Source organism: Diplotaxodon limnothrissa, linkage group LG18 (assembly GCF_057381915.1).
Source record: "Diplotaxodon limnothrissa isolate DT_005_m linkage group LG18, D_limnothrissa_male_GT1.1, whole genome shotgun sequence".
Lineage (NCBI taxonomy): Eukaryota > Metazoa > Chordata > Actinopteri > Cichliformes > Cichlidae > Diplotaxodon > Diplotaxodon limnothrissa.
Window position 1 is genome coordinate 38,646,566 of NC_140613.1, and position 23,711 is coordinate 38,670,276.

Below are 23,711 nucleotides of genomic sequence, written 5' to 3' on the forward strand. Positions count from 1 at the left end.
ATAAATAAAAGTCCTGTACATGCTAAACATTGGTAACCTGTGTAGTTTTGTGTACTTGTTTTTCATACATAACAACATTTCAGTATACCTCAGCAGACTGAGTCATTAAGCATGTACAATTCTGGAGTGTTCTGGAACAGGTTCATTTCATAGAAAGTGGGAAACAACAATATTCCTGCCTTGTTGTCTCTGGCAAACCTATGTCCTGGTAAGACTAAACTATAATGATTAGCCAAAGTTTAACAGATAAGCCAACAAGCTGTTCAAGGTGATGACAGTCAAAATTAATACATAGACAACAGCTAACTGTACAGCACTGGCTGGACCTTATAACACTCTCCCCCCCTCTAGATGGAGCACGTGCTGCCATAAGCTCCATCTTTTTTTGCTAAGGTAGCTGCAAACGCCTCATACAGTCAGTTACCACCAAAATAAAGTCACTCTCTGGGGAATAGTATATTCTTTTAAATCATTCATCATTATTTTAGTCAGCGTGTTAATTCTACGAAAAGCCTGAAAAAGGTAATATTTGTATTGTCATCGCTAAGCTCTTATTTTTTTCTCCTGACAGAACCCGGGCTTTGTGAGGTGAAACGTACTTCCGGCTTCGTTGTGGCTAACTCTCGCTAACTTGACAGAAAAGCTCTTTGTATGACTGGTCCGCGAGGCACCGCAGCACTGAGCACACGCGCAGCGGCGGCATCAGCAGCAGCAGCAGCATCAGCAGTGGAGGAAAATTCAAACAGAGTCCCAAGCAGGGACAGACAGGGTCCACGACGTCCCCTGTCCGAACCATACACAGGGCTAACGGACGCACTAGAGGAAACGGTGCTTTTTAAAAGCACTACTTCATTTTAACGTTTGTTTTTAACGTGAGAAGTACGTGAACAGGGAACTTTGCTCCCCAGAGCAGCAGTTTCTTGGGCAGGAAAGCCGGTGTGTGGAGAACAGCGTCAGCCTAAAACTTCGCTGCCTCTCACAGCTTGGTTTAAGAATTATTTCACCAGTTAGTTTTGTCTTTGAAAAAGTTGTTTTTTTAGAGTAAGCTCAGGTTTTTGTTAAATCTCTTTAATTTTGAAATTACAAAAGCAAGGAAAGAAACTCGGAAGAGAAGTGGATGTATTTCCAGCCATGGATGTAACAGTTTACCCGCCTCCTCCTCAGTCTCTAGCCGCGCCAGACCACAATAGATTGGGACAGATTTCCTACCCTGACCCGGCCTTTGGGACCAACAAGGTAAGTGGGGGAAAGAAAGCAAACTACCGCACATAGGCTTCTTCTGTTAGCAGATAAAATACACTTTTGTGTTGTCTTATTCTGACTTATTAGTCCCACTCAGCTGTCTCCCCTCTCCGTGTTCATGTTCCGCGCCCTGCCAATTAAGGGGTAATTAATTGGCTTGTTAGGCTCCAGTTAATTATCGTAGTTACTGAAGGTAACTACATTTGAGTGCTTCTTTTTATATTTTTCACTCACTAGAGGGTGCAGAGCCTGTAATTTTATTCCGGCTTTGTCGTCTGTGATGTGATGACACCTATAATTAAAAAGACGCCCACTGGTAATAGAAAGGCCATCGGGTTTAAATATGCTGCATATTTGAAGTCCAAACAGAAGATGTATGTTTGGAATGAAAGAGATGGCAAGCATGAGGGAGGAAAACAGGAAACCAGGATCTCTTTTTGTAGTATGCTTACAGAGGTGATCTTGTGTAGAATTTGCAGTACTCGTTTCTGATTCTATCTTGGTCAAGGTGAATGGAGTTTGGGAAGCAAAGGTCAGGGTTAGATTTACAGTAGAAACCTGGACCTGATAGGGATCCAGGATGGGTGGATGTGGATGCTTAGCTTATAGGTAGATTGCAGTTAAGGACAATCCATCCCCATCCAGTGTATGGGGATGTTTGTCAGAGTAAATTGTCTTGGTTCAATCAAATCATGCCCATTTGACAGTGAAAAATTGCCTAATTATTTAATTAGGTTTAGCTAATGACTGCATCCAGGTGAATTGACTGCTACTATTAACCTCGATTATCCTCTGTCTCAAATAGACTGGTTCATTTTGTAGTTTGGTACTTTTAAATAGAAGTAAAAAAAAAATAGTAATAATGAGTTCATTACAAGAAAATACTGACTTTAATGAACTATTAATCAATAAATCATTCTAAGTCAATTGTGCACCTGTAGTTAAGGTGTGTTGAACCCTTTCTCTCTATTTTCTTTTATACTTCAATTTGTTTTATTGACATACCATGCAAACAACAGCAACTGGAAGTTCAAATTAAATACTCATGTCATATGAAATTCTCCTAACAAACCCGTGCAGTAGTTTTCATGATCGGATGAAGGCCTTTTAACATCAAAATATCCATCAGGTCACTGACAAAGCATGTAGGATTAGTGTAAGGGTTGGATTTCATTCTAGCCACAAGCTAAACATGCAAATGTTCAGAAACTAGAAGAACTAAGTTTCCAAAGCAGGTTATATACATTCAAGTTTGCATTTCATTTTTTTTCCTGTAGAAACTTTTCAGCTAGTGCTGGAAAAAAGGTTGGAGGTTAACCTAACCCAGACTCTACTCGTAATCCTAGATTGGTCGCTAGTAACCTACTTCAGAGGGTAAAATGTAATGCGCACCGGGGGAACCAACAAAGGCAGGCCTGTAGCCTGATGTCATAACTTTTGACTCCACCTTTTCTTTGTTTCCACTGATGAGTTTAACTGAACTCTTTCTCATACGGTTGGGTCTGTCCCATTGCGTCTTTGCCCGACAGTTCAGACCTGATTATTTCCGAAGCTCTGGAACCCCAAAAATGCCACCGTCAGGATAGTTCCTTCATTGTTGGCCACATGAACAACTGGAGACCATCTAATGAAACAGTCACACCAGCTACGGTGCTGTTGAGCTCGCTGACAAGACAGATGTTAGAAAATATTATATATCAGAGAATGACACTTCAAATGGAGAGAACTTACTTACAAATCACAAATTATGGGATGGGGCTGTAAAGTGGAAGTTGATTAAAATCAGTGAGAACCCATATTTCCTTTGGTGAAGCCCATTTTGAGTTCAAGACTTCTTGAGTTGCTTGAAGTGGTTAACCAATGATAGACATATTTAAATTAGTATGCTCATTGTTAAGTTCTTGTTCAATAATAAAATATGCTGATATACGTGTATATGTGCTGGAATAAGAAATATGCTCGGCTGATGGAGTCTGTGTATGCCACCGCTCTGTTTGGATTATGAAGCAGTTTGGTAAAAGTGGGGAGACTATTTCTTGACTCTGACATGACTGTGCTGTGTGATCTCTGATGGTGCATAAATGTAATTTTTCTTTGAATAAAGTACAAAAATAGCAGATTTGGAGAACTTCTAAACTATATGCAGTTTGTAGGTCATGGAGCAGAAGTGATGACAAAGCTGTTGTGACCTCTGACCTTAATCTGTGGTTATTGGGCGTAAGCAGCACATATGTTAGTTATTCCCCCATTTATTTTTTTTTGATTTATTTATTTGTTACCGTAATGACCAAACTCACTGTGGTGTATACTGGGCTGTGTTTTTAAGCTCATAATCACATCAAGTGTGGAAAGGCCCCATATAGCACTGCGCCATGTTGTTGCTAGTGTGTATTTGTTTCAGAAAGAGGGAAGGAGAGATAGAAGATAAGAGCTCGGAGGATGTGGAGAGAGAGCAAGCCTGTGTGGTTGGGGGTAGGGATTGGAAAGAGAAAGAGAGAGAGAGTTGTTGGGGGTAGGGATGTTGTTGATGAGAGAGAGAGAGAGAATGCGAGTGAGGGAGAGGGAGACGCGCGCGCACACACACACACACACACACACACACACACACACACACACACACAGAGGAGGTAGAGTGTGTGTAGTGGGGGTGGGGCCACCAAGGTTTGTACTATATTTTTTTTTTCCTCTGTGTCTTGATTCACGGCCCTGTCGGCCTGATAGAAGAGATCATATTACTGCATAGAGAGGCAGAGAAAAACTGAAGAAAAGGGAGAGAGGCCAAAAGTAGGAGAGTTGATTAAACATTAATTCAGTTCTTTTAAAGACGTACTTGAGCTTCTTGGTTGGCTCTGAATCTGAAATGAGTGACTGTTTTCAGGAATTCAACCTCAAATACAGAGCAGTTTTACTTTTCTAAAGTGGCAAAATAAGTCTGATTGCACCCTTTGCTCTTACACCAAAGGGTGTAATGCAGGCCATTTACCATTTACACCCTTAAAATACACTGCATTGAATAGCTTCACGGTGAGGCCCATGCTACTTTTAGCTTGTGAGTCTCTCTGTGTTACTGTCTGTGTCTGTTTGTATATCTTTGGCAGAATGTGGTCTTAGAATCCTCACTTCATCAACAAATGGATTAAACAAGCTAAATTATCCATCAATCCAAAATAATCCATTCTGATTAGAGCTCTGCATTAAGGCTGCTTTATAGCCAATTCATAACAACCTATTTCTCAAGGTTGAGTATGACAGCTACTGATAATGTAGGGTGTTTAATAAAAAGAAAAATGTTGGTGCAAAAATAATGAGTAGCTTGGTTGTGTGGAGAAATGTAATAAAAAAACAAAAATAAATATAAAGAGATAGTTTACAGCCGAGCCTTCTGGCATGCAATTGGCTGCAAATAAAAACCTTGAAGAATTGCAAGTAAACTGTGCAGCATGTCTGAATACAGTCAGAATTTTACAGATGTGTTGCTACATGTTAATGGGTGTAAAGTTCAATAAGAGGTTGTTGTCACATAGGGTTGGGTGATTGGACGAATATATCGATAGTTTTTACAAGGGCGATTTATTTCTTTATTTACCAGTGAGTAAGTTTGCTAATAATGATGGAGCTAATAGATGCAGTCGAACAGAAAAAAATAGCACTGTTTTAACAGCACCCTCTTTCATCTGCGAGCAAATGCACCCTCCTCAGAGTGCGCCCAAATGCTTGTTGTTGGAGCTGCAGAAGCTGGTGATAGCCTAGCATACTCAGGTGGATGGTGGACACGTACATGCTCATGCAAGTTAGTCGTGTTTGAGTATTTTGCTGGCAAAGTACTCAAACAATTTGTACATCTGCACAAGTGGCATGCCGCTTTGGTCACATCCTTAGGTATACCTCTTTCATCTGGTTTAAAGCCAAAGAAATCCCAAATTGGTGACTATATATATATATATATATATATATATATATATATATATATATATATATATATATATATATATATATATATATATATATATATATATATATATATATATGATAACATTGCCCTGCCCATCAAAAAGTCTGCGCATGCGCAAATGCCCATCGGTGATTGTTGGACTGACGATTGCCGGTTGGAAAATTTTTATACATCGCCCAACTCTGTTGTCACATGATTCTTCCACCTCTGTCCAACATTGCTTGTGCTTTTAATATAGAGCTGGGCGATATAAGATTTTTTCATATCACGGTATGTTTTTTCATTTCAGGCGATAACGATATATATCACGATATAAGCCAAATAACTATATTTGTAAGATTTAAATGTGCCTTTGCTCACAAGTAAAATGTGAAATAATCAGCAGCTTGTTTTGATTTAAATATTTATTTCCCATAATAAGTTCAACAGGGTAGATGTACTTAAGGAACATGAGACTTTTTCAGATAAATAAAGGCAAATATTGCAAACTACATAAAAGGCAGCCACTAAAGTGTTTAAGTTTCAAAATAGAACAAACAAAACAGACTAAATTGTCAATTCCACTTAGAAACAAAATATTAATTCTAAAAATAAATCTTAGTTTGTTTTACAGAAGAACAGACAAAATTGACTAACTTTTGTCAATATCAAATAAACTGAGAACTAAAAGGAAATTCTCAATCTCTCCTTGTTGTATAGCTTAGCTTTTCAAACAGTTTTAACAGTTACTTTAGTCTGCCAAAACCCGAATGACGAATTAGCGTTTTCAGTCATTGAGCATGCACCGGTTTATTGTATTTTCAGACTTGCTTTCAGCACAATTTACAGTGCGCGCTACTCTGTTTTTTTGTCAGACTTGAAATAGCCGAAATACCTTCACACTACGGAACTTCTGTGGCTCTTCTGTTCGACAATCTCTCCGGCATTGGAACCATCATCTGTTTTCTCTTCGGTAACCTTCGGTCACACTCTCGTTTGATTTTTCTCTAGTCAGCACACTCATTTCCTCCATTACCCGGGCGGCACGGCGGCTGGCTGCTTCCCAAACAAATACACATGTGCGGCTTGGCACTTGTGCTGTACGTAACAAGTCACGTGACGCTGTGGCTGTGATTGGTTCGGCTCTGCGCTAGTTAATTTGGATTGGTTGTAGGGGTGGGCGACATAAACGATATACGATAGAAACGATATAAATTTAGCCAACGACAGAGATTTTGACTCTATCGTGATAGCGCATGTTGATGATGTCATCAAGCTGTGCCTGTTTTGGTCGAAAGCATCGCAGCGGCTAAAACCATTCTCATCTGCAAATTATGTCGGGCGACAGTCATAGCAAAGAGATCTCGTCTCTCACTCTTGAAATATGGGGAAAGCCAAAAACTGCGCTTCCTCCACTTCCGTAACATTGATTCATTAATGTTGAATTCTCTCGCAGCTGCTCTATTCCCATGTTGTTGCAGTATATTAATAACTAACCTCGTATTGTGGATGAATAATCTCAGTTGTTCTCCTAGCTGAAGTTTGGCCCGTGTATAGCATCCTGCTATACGATTGCATTTGTCCCTGACCACCAGAATCCCACACATTAACTTTTATCGAGTGGAAAAAAAGTTGGCGTTTATCCTCCAGCTTCACTGTGCTAATGTTATGCTAACATAGCTGTATTGCTAGCAATCACGTAGCACAACATTATATACCAGGTAGTCCAACTTCAGTAACCCTGCAAACGTCACTGCTGTTTAGTTTTCTGTCTTCATTTATGTTGGAAGTGGTAGCAGAGCTGTACGTTTTAATTAGTTTCAAAAATCTCTCAGTCAGAACATGGTATGAAATGTTTAGGTGTAAACTAGCGAGCTAACTTCCTGTTAACTTCTAACTCCGTTAAATTTAATAAATTCTGTTTTCATGGATGCATGGATATTAAACTTAATTGTTACACCCGATAAAGCAGCAACGCTGATGATTTTATTAAAGATGAAATAATTTAGACCGTTTTTAACGCTTAGTGTTCGTTTGACTTTGGGACCTGACAATCCATCAAGCAGTGCGGCTTACCAAAGTTGTACTAAAACATTTTTTAACAGATTTCTGCAGCCAAAATCAGTTCGAGGTCAGTAAGCACAACCAGAATTCATACATAAGGCACACTCTCAATTTTTGAGAAAATTAAAGGATTTTAAGTGTGCCTTACAGTGTGGAAAATGCGTTATACAGAAGAAAAGAATATATCGTGATATATATTGTTACTGCACATGCTTTAAATTATATCGCGATATGAATTTTAGTCCATATTGCCCAGCCCTAATTGGCTGTTCTTCTTCTTTTTTTTTTTTTTAAGAGGACAGGAGAGATGAGGCCTAGAGCAGGGCGATATGGCCAAAAATATTTATCACGATATATATTTGAAAATTTGCGATAACGATATAACTGACGATATATTTGATGCGAGACAAAATACAACTCCACAACATTAATAGCGCAAAAAGACAACCTTCCATTTATTTTCACTTAAACAAGAAGCTGGTTTTTATGTACATTAAAGCTTTATAAAAATGTAACAGTGCAAATGCAAATTCCTTGCTGAAAGTTTAACCAAAAGGCATTTCCAGTAGAAATGGGCTGACATATCCTGAGCATAACCATGTATAATATCCACTGAAGTTAAAAAGAGGTGCTTTGCAACATTAAACTGCAGTGTGCAGTACGTATTTTTTGGACCATAAGGTGCACGGGATTATAAGGCACATTAAGCGAAACAAAGCAGTCAGATAAATCAAACTTTATTAAACTCATTCTTCTTGCTTCCTCCACTTCTGTACCATTGATTCATTAATGTTGAATTCTCTGGCAGCTGCTCTATTCCCATGTTGTTGCAGTATACTAATGACTAACCTCGTATTGTGGATGGATTATCTCAGTTGTTCTCCTGACTGAAGTTTGGTCCGTTTACAGCATCCTGCCATGCGATTGCGTTTGTCTCTAACTATCAGGAACTTTAACGTTAACTTTTATAAGTGGAAAAGTGTTAGTGTTCGTCCTCCAGCTTCACTGTTTATGTTATGCTAACATAGCTGTGTCGCTAGCGATCACGTAGCACATCATTATATACCAGCTAGCCCAACTTCAGTAACCCTACAAACATCACTGCTGTTTAGTTTCCTGTCTTCATTCATGTTGGAAGTGATAGCAGAGCTGTACGTTTGAATTTTTTCAGAAATCTCTCAGTCAGAACATGCAATATCATGCTTAGGTAACTAGCGAAACTAGCGAGCTAACTTCCGCTAGCTTCCTGCTAACTTCTAACTCCGTTAAATGTAATACATTTTGTTTTCATGGATGCCTGGAAGTTAAACTTTATAGTTACACCTGGTAAAGCAGCAATGCTGATCGTTTTATTAAAGATGAAAGAATTTAGACAGTTTTGAACTCTCAGTGATGCTGCAGTGTTGTTTGACCTGAAGGATACGGAGTTTAGGACCCAGATTACTCCCAGATTTAAGAGCATCTTAGTCCGACAAATACGACAATAACAACGGCCGCTTGCATGTTCTGCAAAAAAATGTGCTTTGTCGTGTATCTGACGGACAAACACCAAACCAGTTCCACATCACTGAAGTTGCACCATTTTTACAAACCAATTCTGGTTCATCTGTTTCACTCAACAAGCGGCCATGTGCATATGAAAACAAAGGCACTGCGCATGCGCGTTTTACTCCCATTCTATCGCGATGTTTCATTTCCCTATCGTTGCCTAACATTATACCGGTATTACCGTGAACGGTATAATATGGCCCAGCCCTAATGAGGCCTATCGCAATAGTTTAACTTTTCTATTGAGAAAAAGTTATTTCGCAATACATATCGTTATCATTCTATCGCCCAGCTCTATTTTAATATACAACTTTCTATTTCATCTGCATATACACTGTTCTCCACTTTACTTGGGCATTTGTCCATTGGTAAATTGATTGCCATTTGCAATTAATTTAGTAATAAACAATTCCCCTCTGTCTCATTTTAAAAGTTCAGTTGCTGTTGTCGTTGTGTTCCTGAATGTTTCATCTGCCTCTCGGAGGGCTTTCAGCTAGCAGTTCTTGTTCTACTCAGAGATCCTCTCAGTGAACAGGAGGGCAAATTTAAAGTGTTCATGTCCACAGGTCGCCAGTATCCTGTTTAGAGTTTGTTTTACAACTAGCTCTTCTCACAGAAATTCTCCCTGTATGCTAATGGAAGTGTTATCACAGAAGGCCAGATGCCTGAAGACTTGATATGTAAGGTAACGTCTTCTAGCTTCTGAAACTGTGCTTGTTTATGGCTAAAAGCAGGGCTCGCAAAATGTCAAAATCCCTGTTAGCCCTTCGGGCAGGCACTATTCAGTTTTTGGTAGCCCAAAATAAATTTAAGTGGCCCGAATAAAAAAAAAAAAAAAAAAAAAGAAAAAAAAAAGGACAATTTTTTCATTAATGTTTTGTTTCCTTGTTATACTTTAATGTATAATATTGTAAAGGAAACAAAACATCAATCTAAAAAAATTTCAAACACAAATTACAACAAATTACAATCATCAACTCAAATATTTGGTTCTAATTGAACAGAAATTTCTATGAACTTGCAAGAACTGTGTAGAACATGAATCAGTGTTCAGTAAGAGGCAAGTGGAACCAAGATCTAGGACATTTGCTTTTTGAAGTTTGCAAAGACTGCTAAATCTTGCCAGTGGTAGTTCACTCTACAACATAGTACGCTGTTCTAAACAGCTTTTTCAGGACTTCTTGTTGTACTTGGTTTATTTTTAGTATGTTTTTTGCAATTGGTGTTTGTTCTGGGAAAGATACTGCAGACTGAGCAATAATGCATTTCTTGCATTTCTCATGGGTTCTGATGGGGTCTTTCTTAAAATGACTGGTCCCAGTAACAAAGGCGCTTGTCGACTCAGAAATCGAGGGAAACTCACAACACACCCGGCAGAACATTATGTTATTTAGCTCGTCATATTCCAGCCACATAAATTCTTTTGTCCATGAAACCAAAAAAGCTGCGCTTTCCTTTTGCCTCATAGTCTGATTTGTCATGACTTTTCCGTTTTGTGGTAGGCTTTTCTTTGGCTGCCCCTTCTTCACCCTGACCTGTCTTGTTTGGCTCTGCAGAACTAAAATACCTGCGTAAATCCATCTGCTTTTACACACATACTTACATAACGATCAGCAATTCTCTGCGCAATCAACCTCTCTCACATGTTCAAGCTTGCTGCAGGAGATTTCACTTGTCATGTTTGATAGTTGATAAGACGATGCCAGAGGAATTGTTGCGCAATTAATCTGTGACTTACCAATCAGTGCTGCCGCTCTCTATACACAGTTCGCGCGATCGCAAAGTCAAAGCAAAAAACAAGTGCAAATTCAAACGCGATTTCAATAGTTCAATAGTTTCAACGAATCAACACCCCCGAGTCATTCTAACTACCAGAAATCTCGAAGCACAGGCCGAGGGGGCGGTGTGGCAGCAATTTTTCACACCAGCCTATTAATTAACAAAAGACCAAGACAGACTTTTAATTCATTTGAAAGCCTGATGCTTAGCCTCGTCCACCCCAGCTGTGAAACTCAGAAACCAGTCTTACTTGTTACCATCTATCGTCCACCTGGGCCTTACACAGAGTTTCTGTCTGATTTCTCAGACTTTTTATCTTATTTAGTGCTCAGCTCAGATAAAATAATTATTGTGGGTGATTTTAACATCCATGTAGATGCTAAAAATGACAGCCTCAACATGGCATTTAATCTGTTATTAGACTCAATTGGTTTCTCTCAAAATGTAAAAGAACCCACCCACCACTTTAATCACACTCTAGATCTTGTTTTAACATATGGCATAGAAACTGAACATTTAACAGTGTTTCCTGAAAACCCTCTCCTGTCTGATCATTTCCTGATAGCATTTACATTTACAATAATTGATTACACAGCGGTGGAGAGTAGACTTTATCAAAGTAGATGTCTTTCTGAAAGCGCTGTAACTAAGTTTAAGAATATAATCCACCTACTGTTATCATCTTCAATGCCCTGTACCAACACAGAGCAGAGCAGCTATCTGAACGCTACCCCAACAGAGGTCGATTATCTTGTTAATAATTTTACCTCCTCACTACGTACGACTCTGGATACTGTAGCTCCTGTGAAAACTAAGGTCTCAAATCAGAAGTACCTGACTCCGTGGTATAATTCTCAAACACGTACCCTAAAGCAGATGACTCGTAAGCTGGAGAGGAAATGGAATGTCACAAATTTAGAGGATCATCATTTAGCCTGGAGAAATAGTTTGCTGCCCTCCGCAAAGCCAGAACATCTTACTATTCATCACTGATTGAAGAAAATAAGAACAACCCCAGGTTTCTCTTCAGCACTGTAGCCAGGCTGACAAAAAGTCAGAGCTCTTTTGAGCCAACCATCCCTTTAACGTTAACTAGTAATGACTTCATGAACTTCTTCACAAATAAAATTTTTATCATTAGAGAAAAAATTACCAATAATCATCCCACAGATGTAATATTATCTACAGCTACTCTTAGTACCATTGATGTTAAGTTAGACTCTTTTTCTCCAATTGATCTTTCTGAGTTAACTTCAATAATTACTTCCTCCAAGTCATCAACGTGTCTTTTAGACCCCATTCGTACAAAACTGCTCAAAGAAGTCCTGCCATTAATTAATTCTTCGATCTTAAATATGATCAACCTATCTCTAATGATCGGCTATGTACCACAGGCCTTCAAGCTGGCTGTAGTTAAACCTTTACTCAAAAAGCCATCTCTAGACCCAGCAGTCTTAGCTAATTATAGGCCAATCTCCAACCTTCCTTTCATATCAAAAATCCTTGAAAGAGTAGTTGTCAAACAGCTAACAGATCATCTGCAGAGGAATGGTTTATTTGAAGAGTTTCAGTCAGGTTTCAGAGCTCATCACAGCACAGAAACAGCTTTAGTGAAGGTTACAAATGATCTTCTTATGGCCTCTGACAGTGGACTCATCTCTGTGCTTGTCCTGCTAGACCTTAGTGCAGCGTTCGATACTGTTGACCATAATATCCTATTAGAGCGATTAGAGCACGCTGTAGGTATTACAGGTACTGCACTGCAGTGGTTTGTATCATATCTATCTAATAGACTCCAATTTGTACATATAAATGGAGAGTCCTCTTCACACATTGAGGTTAATTATGGAGTTCCACAGGGTTCAGTGCTAGGACCAATTCTGTTTACATTATACATGCTTCCCTTAGGCAGTATCATTTTAAGACATAGCATAAATTTTCACTGCTATGCAGATGACACCCAGCTCTATCTGTCCATGAAGCCAGATAACACACACCAATTAGTTAAACTGCAGGAATGTCTTAAAGACGTAAAGACCTGGATGGCCGCTAACTTTCTGCTTCTTAATTCAGATAAAACTGAGGTTATTGTACTTGGCCCTGAAAATCTTAGAAATATGGTATCTAACCAGATTCATATCACCCTATTAGAGCACTTCGCTCTCGCACTGCAGGCCTACTTGTTGTTCCTAGAGTATTTAAAAGTAGAATGGGAGGCAGAGCCTTCAGTTTTCAGGCCCCTCTTCTGTGGAACCAGCTTCCAGTTTGGATTCAGGAGACAGACACTATCTCTACTTTCAAGATCAGGCTTAAAACTTTCCTTTTTGCTAAAGCATATAGTTAGGGCTGGACCAGGTGACCCTGAATCCTCCCTTAGTTATGCTGCAATAGACGTAGGCTGCCGGAGATTCCCATGATGCATTGAGTTTTTCCTTTCCAGTCACCTTTCTCACTCACTATGTGTTAATAGTCTCTGCATTGAATCATATCTGTTATTATTAATCTCTGTCTCGCATCCACAGCATGTCTTTTATCCTGTCTTCCTTCTCTCACCCCAACCGGTCGCAGCAGATGAGCCTGGTTCTGCCGGAGGTTTCTTCCTGTTAAAAGGGAGTTTTTCCTTCCCGCTGTCGCCAAACTGCTTGCTCATAGGGGGTCATATGATTGTTGGGTTTTTCCTCTGTATCTATGAAGTGCCTTGAGGCAACTTTTGTTGTGATTTGGCGCTATATAAATAAAATTGAATTGAATTGAATGTAGATGTTCAGATGTAGTTTGTTTTGATTTATTTTCTCCCAAAAAGTACCTAACAAAAAAATCTGTGGGCAGATCTGCTTTTTAGATTTTGGTCTCCCTCTCCTCCCTGTACCTCTGTGCCGCTAGTGAGGCACTCCTTCTTTCTCACCCTCTGTTGGAGAGTTAGTAGGCACCCAAAGTTTATGCGTTGTGGTAGAAAAACAACAGACATGTTCTGGCACGCTCTGTGATTGATCATTAAACTTGTAAGTTTAACCAACATTGCATCAGGGCCAATGACTTATGTGCAGTTGCAGGTTATTTAGTTACACAATGTAGTGCTCATCCCCACATCCAGCTGTGAAAATATAGAAGTTATTGTCAATGTGTTATTTTTGTAAATCTTAGAATTCACTAAATGTTTCACACCCCCTGTCTTATTTGTAGGGCGTCATTTGTGTTGCACGTAACATTGATTGACATCAGCTGGACTGTGCTCTCGCTGCCAGATGGCATGGTGTATTTTTAATTGGAGCAACAATGTGTGCTTCATTCTTCTAGTTCATTTCTGGGTTTTGTACTTTTTGTTAACAAAGAAACAGAAGGTAAAGAGCATCAGGCTCGTCATCCCTGTGGCCAGCTGCTAGTTTTAATGAAAGTATATACAGAAGTGAGTTGTGCTGAACTGTGATTGGCTGACAGCGCTCATAGTGACTCTGAACAGATGTGAAAAGGAGAAGGTAATTTGATCCAAAAGTGAATTCACTGTAAATCTGAAGTACCGTGAAGTAACATAAGTGCATATATGCCAACACAAGTATTTGTGGTGAAACTGTATGCAAGTGAGAAAGGAATGAATAAAGACTCACTGAGAGAAAGAGAGAGAGCCTAATGTAAACATGATGATTGGGTAAGCTGGGTGAGGTATTTCTAAAGCAAATACTGAGGAAAAAGTGAACATGGCGGAAAAAGCAGGGCATGAGACAAGAACAGAAAAACATGGGGGATAGACAGTAAGCTGTAGCTATTGAGTAATCTAGTTATTTCAGTATTCTATGGATTATTTTGTGTTGTTAATGAGCAGCAATAAATATTCTAAAGAAAAAATACAGGTTGTTCAAATCAAACTGTTCATGTGTTTAAAAATTGCAGTGTTTTAATAGTTTAACTGCATACAACATCTGTGAAAAACCTAAACCCTCGCATTGTGTTTACATGCAATATCATAATCTTAAAGAAAACATGTTCTTAAATGTAAAATAATCACAAGTACAGTCATGTCAAGGTGTACATGCAACCTAAAGTAAGGCGTAAAATCAAACTGCCTTTACTGTGGAAGGCTTTCTTACATTAATATGTAGCAAAGGAGTTCTGACAGTTTTGTGTCTCCTGGATATGAGGGAGATTTGGTGTGTGTTCCTGTGAGTGTGTTTACATGTTTAAGTGTGCAAGTGAAGGGGTGAGTGTGTGTGCCTTTAAGCCTGTAAAAAGAATACGTGGTGCCTGCAATGAAGAATGGCGAGCAGTCTTCTTTGCCCTGTATTTTGATGCAATGTTTCCTGGTCCAGAAAAAAAAGGACTTGATGATGGTGTAGATGTTAATATTTAATGTTAATAATCATTCAGTGTCCAACCTAACAGCGTTTTACCGGTCGAGGTATATTTTTACTGTCCTGTAGAAGAAGGGGGTGAAAAAAGCTCTTGTTTTTATATTTTTAATTAATCTTAACTCATTCACTGCCATTGACGTCTATAGCCGTCAATGGCAGTGAATGAGTCAATGGGTTTAACTCATTCACTGCCAATGGCTGGCAGTGAATGAGTTAATACTTATATTTTATATTAATCTACATAAATATGGCCTCATACACCCTGCTGTGTAAAACAAACAGCCATGGATGGGCGCAGCTACAAAGTTTGCTTTTCTTCACTTGGATCTTATTGAACAGGGGGTTTGATTTCTGCCAGCTGTTGTCAGTAAAGGTTTTAATGGCAGTTACAGTAACAAACACTGCTCTTTTTGCCGTCTCTTCATTCGCCTCTTTGCTCTTAACGCGCGCGTGTGTGTGTGTGTGTGTGTGAACGCGTGTGTGTATAGACCGACTCTGGCTTCATGTTAAACTCCTTCCATAGTGACAACTGAAGCATTGGAGCAAAAAAATTTGCGTTGAGGACTTTTTCTAATTGAGTTATTCAAGTTACTCGATGAATTGTTGCAGTCCTAGTAGACAGCAAGGGGAAAGACGAGGATTTGTGAAACACAGAGATTTTTTATTTTATTTTTTTAAAGAAAGAAAAAGATGGAATAAGCGAAAATAGAGAACTGAACTTGTCACATCTTGCACATATTTTAGTTTAGTGCATATAATGTACTGTATCATGATTATTTTCTCTTACTGAACATGGTAACTGAACTATAGGTTTGGCTCTCTTTACTTTCTGTAGGTTGTTAGTAAGTATTGTGTTATGGCAGGTGATGCTGGATTGTTTGGTGACAAAGAAACCACATAGCAATAATCAGCTGCCTCTCCATATCACTTTATCTGACACTTTGACATCAATGTCCATCAATGGTCTTACTGCCTCTGGTTCAGATCCCGGGCTATTTTAAAGTAGAATAAGTTTAATTTGCTTCTTTACCTTCATATGCACCATTTTGGCATTAACCATCTTCATCCAACAGATGTCTTAAGAGTGCTTACTTAAAGGCTGCTGGCATCCCAGATCAGTAGCTTTTGAGATGGTTTATGTGCAGGTGGTTATGTGGACTCCCCATTTCACCACAAGTATGAGTTTTTCAAGAACTGGGTCACAGCCTCTGCTATTGCTTCCTAAAACTGGCTTTCAGCTTCCTTCTGAGGAAGTATCCGACCAATCTAGGGGTCCAGGACATACCATGAAAACAGTGAATTGACAAACTTGGGAGCGTCAAATCCTTGGGGTGAGCCAAGGCTTAATAATACAACATCACCAGTTAACAGACTCTTAGATGTCGACTGCAGGTTTTCATACAACCCCAAATTAACCCAACAAACATGCCGGCTTTTACCAAAGCCGACAGGTTATTTGTTAAAGCATTCTAAGTCACCTTGGGGGACTTTACATTATCATCATCATCACACCCTGTTCTCCTCAGGCTCAGTGTACGCCTGCAGGGAACATGCTCTGTGTTCATGTAATAATAAATCTGCTCCACATGAGCTGGCTGACTTAGCTTACTGTATATTGTAATTGCTGGCTCACAGCCATGTCATAAACAGACGATCCTCTCCACTGTGAAAAAGAATGCACTCCTCACCAAACCCTGATGGAAGTATTAGCATTTTTAAAGAACAATCGCTGTCACTCAGGATTACAAAAAATGAATTAATAGGGATTTGGCAGTGACTTTAAAATGACATATCAGCAGTATGAAAATGTGCTTCTGTGCACAGTGAGTGAGAACAGTGAGTGAGAACTAACCTGCTCTTTGAGTAACAAAGTGCTATGCTGGACTGCTAGAATGCTCTTGTCATATATCAGCAGTGCTGGGTATTTAAAAAGTTGTACAGTACCTCTACAATAGTCTTACTCCTATAGCACTCTCCAAAGTGTCGGCATTCCATCTAATTATCTATCAGAACACAACCAATCAATCTGTCCGTCCGTCTGTCCAAGTTGGCTGTCATACACGCTACTGAACATCATGCCAACCCCCCCCCCCCGCACGATTGGGTGAGTTTCAGCACTGTTGCTTGTGTGCCGGTGTGTCTGAAAGTGTTTCAGTTGGTGGAATCATGGGGACAGGGTGGCGAGGGACTCCTGGTTGGTGGAGGGATGCCAAACGGAACAGACGGGCAGAGACAGTGCGCTGCCAGAAGGGACTAATTATCAGGATTTCATTTCCAAAACAAACATATTGCAATCAAATCACATACTGCATTCGTTGCTGCATTGTTCTGTGTGTGTGTGTACTGTATTAGTGACAATGACTTGGATCAATTGTCGTGGAAGAGATTGGATCAGTTCCCGAGGCATTATTCAAGAGCTGTTGCGGCCCGTATTTATTTTTTTTATTTTTTTTAGCACTCAGCTTTTGTTCCTGATCATACAATCATAACTGTTGCAGTGAACTGCTAATTACCATGGATAGATTGAAATAACTTTGTCACATTAGAAATGTGTAAACTTGTATCTGCTTTGACCCTGTTTCCTCTTCTCTTATAAACTATCTGAGACTTCAAACAAACTTTTCTGTGATTCTGCTGCTCGTCTCAGTGCATGGAGTGTGACGTGTCAGTGTCAATTTAATTCTCTCAGGAAAGGTCAGACTTTTTTCACAAAGGTGCTTGTTTATGATGGATTTTCATAAATGTTACTATCACAATGTAAACCTCAAGTCCTGCTGCAAGACAGTAAACGAAAACATAGCAAAAGTGAATGCACGCTCTGAAGTTCTTTCAGGTATTAAAATTTCTTGCAGTTATATAGGAAATGCTGGTCATGCCATGAGGAAATTGTGCATAACATCATTGTATAATTAGTTGTGTAACAAGTTAAAGCTGTGTAATTGTGGAAGCTTTCTGGTGATAAAACTGCAGACATTTAGGTGTGATCTGATTTACAGCCCCCCACAGCTCTAGAGTGACTTTCACTTCATAGTTTAGCAGTTTACTGTTTACTGCTGCCCAACACAATTACTGACATCTGTTACATTGACACACTTGGAGCAGGCCCTTAGTCCGACGGCATTTGTTGTTACTTCTGCCTCTTACAGTTATACCTGTGTCCCTGAGATGAACAGCTTAGAAACATCCACTTTCTATAACATCATACAAAACCAGTAGGGTAAAAAAGAAAACCTGTCTGGAATATCAGTGGGTCTGCTATTCGTGCTGTGGTTGTCCCGCGTCCTGCCTCCTGCATGTTCTATCATGGCATCTCCTTCACCTAAACCACAGTATTTCCAGCAGCGAGGACATCATCTAATGCTCCATCTTACAAAAGGCAAAACTTCACACGGTTTATTCTCCCAGCATTTGATGCATTAAAAAAAAGTTGTTTTTATGCATCACTGTTGGACATTAGTTTAACTCACTGGTTGAGCAGGTGGATGGCTTAAATACAGTGGCCAGAGTTCGAGTCCAACTTACAGCCTTTTGCTCTTGCTCTGTAAAAACAGCAGACTACTAAAGGCCACTATGCATTCTCTGCTCAGCACCAAACAGCAGTGTTTTTTTGTTTTTTTTTTAACAGTGAATAAAAAACATTTCTCAATATCTTCTTCTCTTTTGGTCATTAGTAATGACACATAGCTATTAGACACAATAGACCTCTGTAAGTGCGTTTTTTGATCACAGGGTCTGCTGAGCTGAACGTTTGTTATCAAACAGGTCCGCCAGATCTTCTAGGATAATAACACATACCATTATCACTAGGGCTGCCACAAACGATTATTTTGATAGTCGACTAGTCACCGATTATTTTTGCGATTAGTCGACTAATCAGATCATCATCCATTGGACGTACAGCTTATTGCACCAGCAGCATCTGGTCTTATATAACTATCATTAGCTTACAGCTTGAAGTGTTTGTGCTAACTAAAAATAAAGACAAGATGGTAGTTTATTAATTTTTAATGAAATTTGCAGATTGTTTCGGTGAAGTTTAATAAACTCCTTGCTTTCTAAAATATAACAGGACACCGGAGTATATTCTCCAGCGTCTCACACTTCTGATAATCAGCTGTCTGCTTGACAGTTTTAGCTGTGCAAAAACTATAACTTTAATCTCAGCCAAACCGATTTACTCAGGAACAAATAAAATACTAAAGAAAGCCAAACAATAACATTTAAGTTATCTAAGTGACTTATATATATGTTTAACCTGACTAGCGAAAGACGGCGGTGGGTTTGAAAACGATTTGCCGGGAGTCCGGTGTTCTCACGGCTCTAGTTAGCCTTGCCCCCGCCTAGCTAACGAGCTAGTGGGTAACAGACGTCTCCGAAAACGTCGGAGCGCTTTTGAAAATATGTGGTGTCTTGATAAACTGAGCAGATATTTGAGGTTTACACAGCTACATTCTCGCCTGAAAATATGTTAAACGTTTATTTTGTGACCAAGAAAGAATAATAAGAGTAAAGTTAAAACTAACTAGCTGCCGCCATTGTTGACAACTGCGCTGGGCTGCGCTATGAATTCTGGGACACAGCTTCTTCTTCTTCGGGGTTTAACGGCAGCTGGCATCCTTGTACATGCAGTGCTGCCATCTTCTGTTTCAGTCCGTTATTACACTCTTAAATCCTACTACTCATTCCTGCGTCCTTTGTGATCTTACAAAGCTTCAAACGATGCGTCGACTATTAAATTAGTCGTCGACGATTTTAATAGTCGACGTAATCGTGACTAGTCGACTAATCGTGGCAGCCCTAATTATCACTACAGTAGCGGATTAACATTAAGGAGGTAAAGAGTCAGAGGCCTTCTGGAGTTACGGTGGACCAGAAACAGAACAAAAAGAGAGTGCATATTGGGCTGACAAATTAACAGGTAACCACCAGCACACTTGCAGTTGAAAGTTTGTGTTGCTGGCTAACTGCTGGATGTGTACACAAGCACATTAATCTCATTATGTCAAAGTGATAGCCAGTTGTGTTGGTGTATTGAGTAATTTTGGCAAAGGCTTGAACTACACTTTAACGCTAAACTAACTTTTTTATGATCGTGCTAGATGGTGTAAAATCATAGACTGTATTTAAAGGATGGTTTTCAGATCTGAAATATGAAACTGATGCAGAAGTTTTGTTAAACAAGCATCCTTTGTAATTGCCAGTGGTGGGCAAATGTCCTGGTCTGATGTTATAGAAGTCTAAATAAGAGTGACTCTTTAGCTCACTTGATCTGTGGGCTCAGCAAATATTTTCCTAAAGACTGGATAGTCTGTTTTGAAGTCTTGTTGAACACAACATGGAGCAGATTTAAATGAAATGTGTATAACAGAATGCGTGACTTGTAAATCTTTTAAACTCATATATTGTATTCACAAAAATAAAGAAAACATTAATGAAAAATCTGACAAAGAAGACCTGGGACTGTTGAGGAGCTAGAATCCTGCATCAGACAAGAATAGGACAATACTCCTCTCAACTAGTCTCTTCTGTTCTGGAAGTTCAGACTGTTATTAGATGAAGAGGAAATGCTACAGTGGTAAACATGGCCCTCTCCCAACTTTTTTTGCTATCCAAGTGAAAATAACCTTGTTTTTTCTTTAAAAAGTACATTTTCTCACTTTAAACAGTTTGTTTTCTATGTTCATAAAATATGGGATTATGAGATTGGAAAATCATTGCATTTTGTCTGTATTTACATTTTAGACAGCACCCCAACATTTTGGGGATTTGGGGTTATATATAAAGTGTATAGCAAAAGATTTGTCCCCTTGTTTAACACCAAATTTGCCAAATGTGTTAATAGCCTTTTATTTGACTGCGTTGCCTTCGTAGACCTACTTGCCTGTGTTTTGCTAGTCGAAACAAGTAATTCTTGAATAGGAACCTGTGTTCAGGCTTTTGTTTGCTCGTGGTAAGACGCTGTAATTTACAGAAAATATATTAGAAACTCAAAAGACAGTTTGTCTCATGAGATTTATTCAGATTTTATACTTGGATTACTCTTAGCTCCAAATTTAAAAAAAGATTGCTGCTATTTACTGGCAGCATAATGGGGAAATGGCCACCACAGAGCCAGCATAAACACACAGAAGAATATGATTAAACAGCTGTTTCAAGAATGTAAAATTTCTCTTCACACTCAGGCACGCATATTTGAACGATATTTACATAAAAGTGCACACACACAGTCTAAATTTACAGTCAGGGTGAATACATTTAGCCAATAAAATTTGGTTTATATTGTTGTCGGGGTGACAAAGAAAAGACAGATAAACAATTGCAGAGCTGAACTATCATAGCTCCCCACACAAGCACGTACACACACACACACAAAATAAGTCTTCCTGTCCTTCTCCATCTATCTCTCTGTACACACTTGTATTTTGATTTATGTCTCCTGATGCAGTTCAGAGTGAGCTTAAATCTATTCACTCTGGTCCAGCCAAGTAGTTTCAACCTCCACCCAAAACCATGAGTGATAAATATGGTTACTTTGTCTTTGTGACACATTTAGTCAAAGATCTTCACAAGAAGAGGACATGTCATGTTTCCCACTCCAGCTTGAGCTCTGTGCAAAGAGTAAGTGGAATCCAACGCTGCAAACACGCTGAGCACAGATCGTTTGTTGTACACGCATCTGCAGTTTTTATTGCTGTTCTAACACCTAAAGCTATGCCGTGATCTCTTTAAGCTAAAATTTTACTTTATCCTAAAAATTAAGCTTTTTTTGGTTTTATGATTGGGGATTGATGATTCCTCACACTTAAGATGTTTTTCATTTGATTTTCAGACTCAAGTAGATTACAATATTGAGTGCGAATTAATGTAAAAAACCCCTGAATGAATTTCTGTAACCCTCACAAATGACTTCTTTTGATCTCGTTTACTACACATTTTATTTCTAACCTCTCCCCCTTTCTCTTCCACATTCTGCTCCCCTTTTTCTTGATGCACTGTATTCCACTGTATTCTTTTCCTTTGTCCTTGTCTGTCATCCTAATAGTCTCTCTCTCCCATTTCTCCCCCTTCCTCCGACCCTGACCCACTTAGCTGGCTGCTTGTTATTCAAACCTTTGCTTTACCCACACAAATACAGACTCACATACACAGAAATGAAGAAAGGGAGCAGCAGAGATGAGAGAGTGTGAGAGAGAGAGAGAGAGAGAGAGAGAGGCATGAGAGGGGAGAGAGTAAGAGATAGGAATTTGGTTCGACTACAAACCTTGCCATCCTTTTTTGTTCTCTCAGTGGTAGGTTTGAGATGCACACTGATAACTTTTACAATCATTCCTGTTTTGTGGTACGACTACTGATAAGCCTATAAGTGTAAGAATGTCTGATTTTTAACAGCAGAGTGAAATCGAAGACAAAACACCCCAAACAACACATTTCCACATAAAAGCCACACCGTGCTAATGAGGGTGCTTCCCAATCAGACTGACGCAGAGCTGCTGCCTCAGCCGTGAACTACTAAACCCCAAATTAGTTTTAAATACTAAATTAAACCTAGCTAGCTAGTCTTAATCAGGTACTTACGGTCGACAGGGTTTATAAAACTGATGATTTTATATCTACAGGGTATAACACATTACACTAGGTTGGTTGGTTACAGAAATGCCGCCCAGAGAAGGTCACAGGACATATAGACCATTCATTGTACTGCACATTAGGTCTGCGCCAGCAGAACACCATCTCCAGAATTGCCAGTATCTTGCTAGTTGGGACTATTTTTGCTCTTTTTTTCACCCCTTTTCTTTCTTTTCTCGCAATATATTGAAATGAATGTGTGTGTGAGGATCACAAAAAGCGATCCTTTAGAAAGTAGCAGAAAACAGAGAAACAGAGCTTGCTGTGATTAAGTGGTTAGCACAGCAAGATGGTTCCTGATCTGAATCCACTGGCCTCTCTGTGCCTGCATGGGTTCTCTGTTGGTACACTAGCTTTCTTCTAAAGTTCATAGAAATGCATGTTAGGTTAATTGGCTGTAGATGTGGTTGTGAGTGTGACTGGTTGTCTATCTCTCTAGCATCCGTCTCAAAATGTACCCTGCCTCTTGCCCTGGGCTGTAGCCCCACCGTGACCTTGGATTGGGGAAGTAGTAAGTTTTCTTTAAACAAAAACACTATTGCAATGCTAATAATAAGAAACACAGACTTTTGTCTCAAGCTTGTCTCAAACTTATGACTTAAACTTTGCCAACCTGACACCTAATTTGCTACAAATTAGCTGCTATAATACCCGTACCCCCCACCCTAAACTGGCTAAGTAGTTAAGAAAATTGATGGATGGATTTTTAATATAGAGCTTAAAGTAATTTTGTTTGCAGAGACACTAGTTTCTCCCCTCTGCTCCATGTTTCACCCTGTGTGTATGTGGTGCATAAACACAGACTGTATATGGATGGAGAGAGGAACAGAGCGATCGTATCTCACATCATCAACTGAAAAGGATGATATAAGGTCGGTTGGTTTATAGAGAATACAACCCAACTGACTGTATGTTAATTTTGTTGGAGAAAATCCAGTAACCAGCTTGTTGCCCAAAAAAGTAATGGTTTCAAGTTGTGACTTTTTTCTTTTAATTTATATGAATGTTTACAATGGTCATACAACAGTACTGTAAACTGTAGCCATCTGCAGTGGGGATGATGTCAACTCTCTGACATAATGTCTTTAGGAAATTAACAATAAATGGCAGCCCAGCTATCAACCAGCTCATTAGTAACCTAAACAGATGAGCTGTGTTTTTGCTGAGATTGAGTA

The 23,711-nt window shown here is 39.3% G+C and overlaps 1 protein-coding gene across 2 annotated transcripts in view; it reads left to right on the plus strand.

The window, feature by feature from the left end:
* Positions 1–983: 983 nt before the first annotated feature.
* Positions 984–23,711, plus strand: part of tox (thymocyte selection-associated high mobility group box) — a 61,440-nt gene continuing 38,712 nt past the window's right edge. For both annotated transcript variants that reach the window (XM_085378431.1, XM_085378432.1), the window contains exon 1: positions 984–1,236. In XM_085378431.1, coding sequence (XP_085234557.1) covers positions 1,132–1,236 — 105 coding nt within the window. In that variant the 5' untranslated portion in view covers positions 984–1,131. The remainder of the gene's footprint in view (positions 1,237–23,711) is intronic.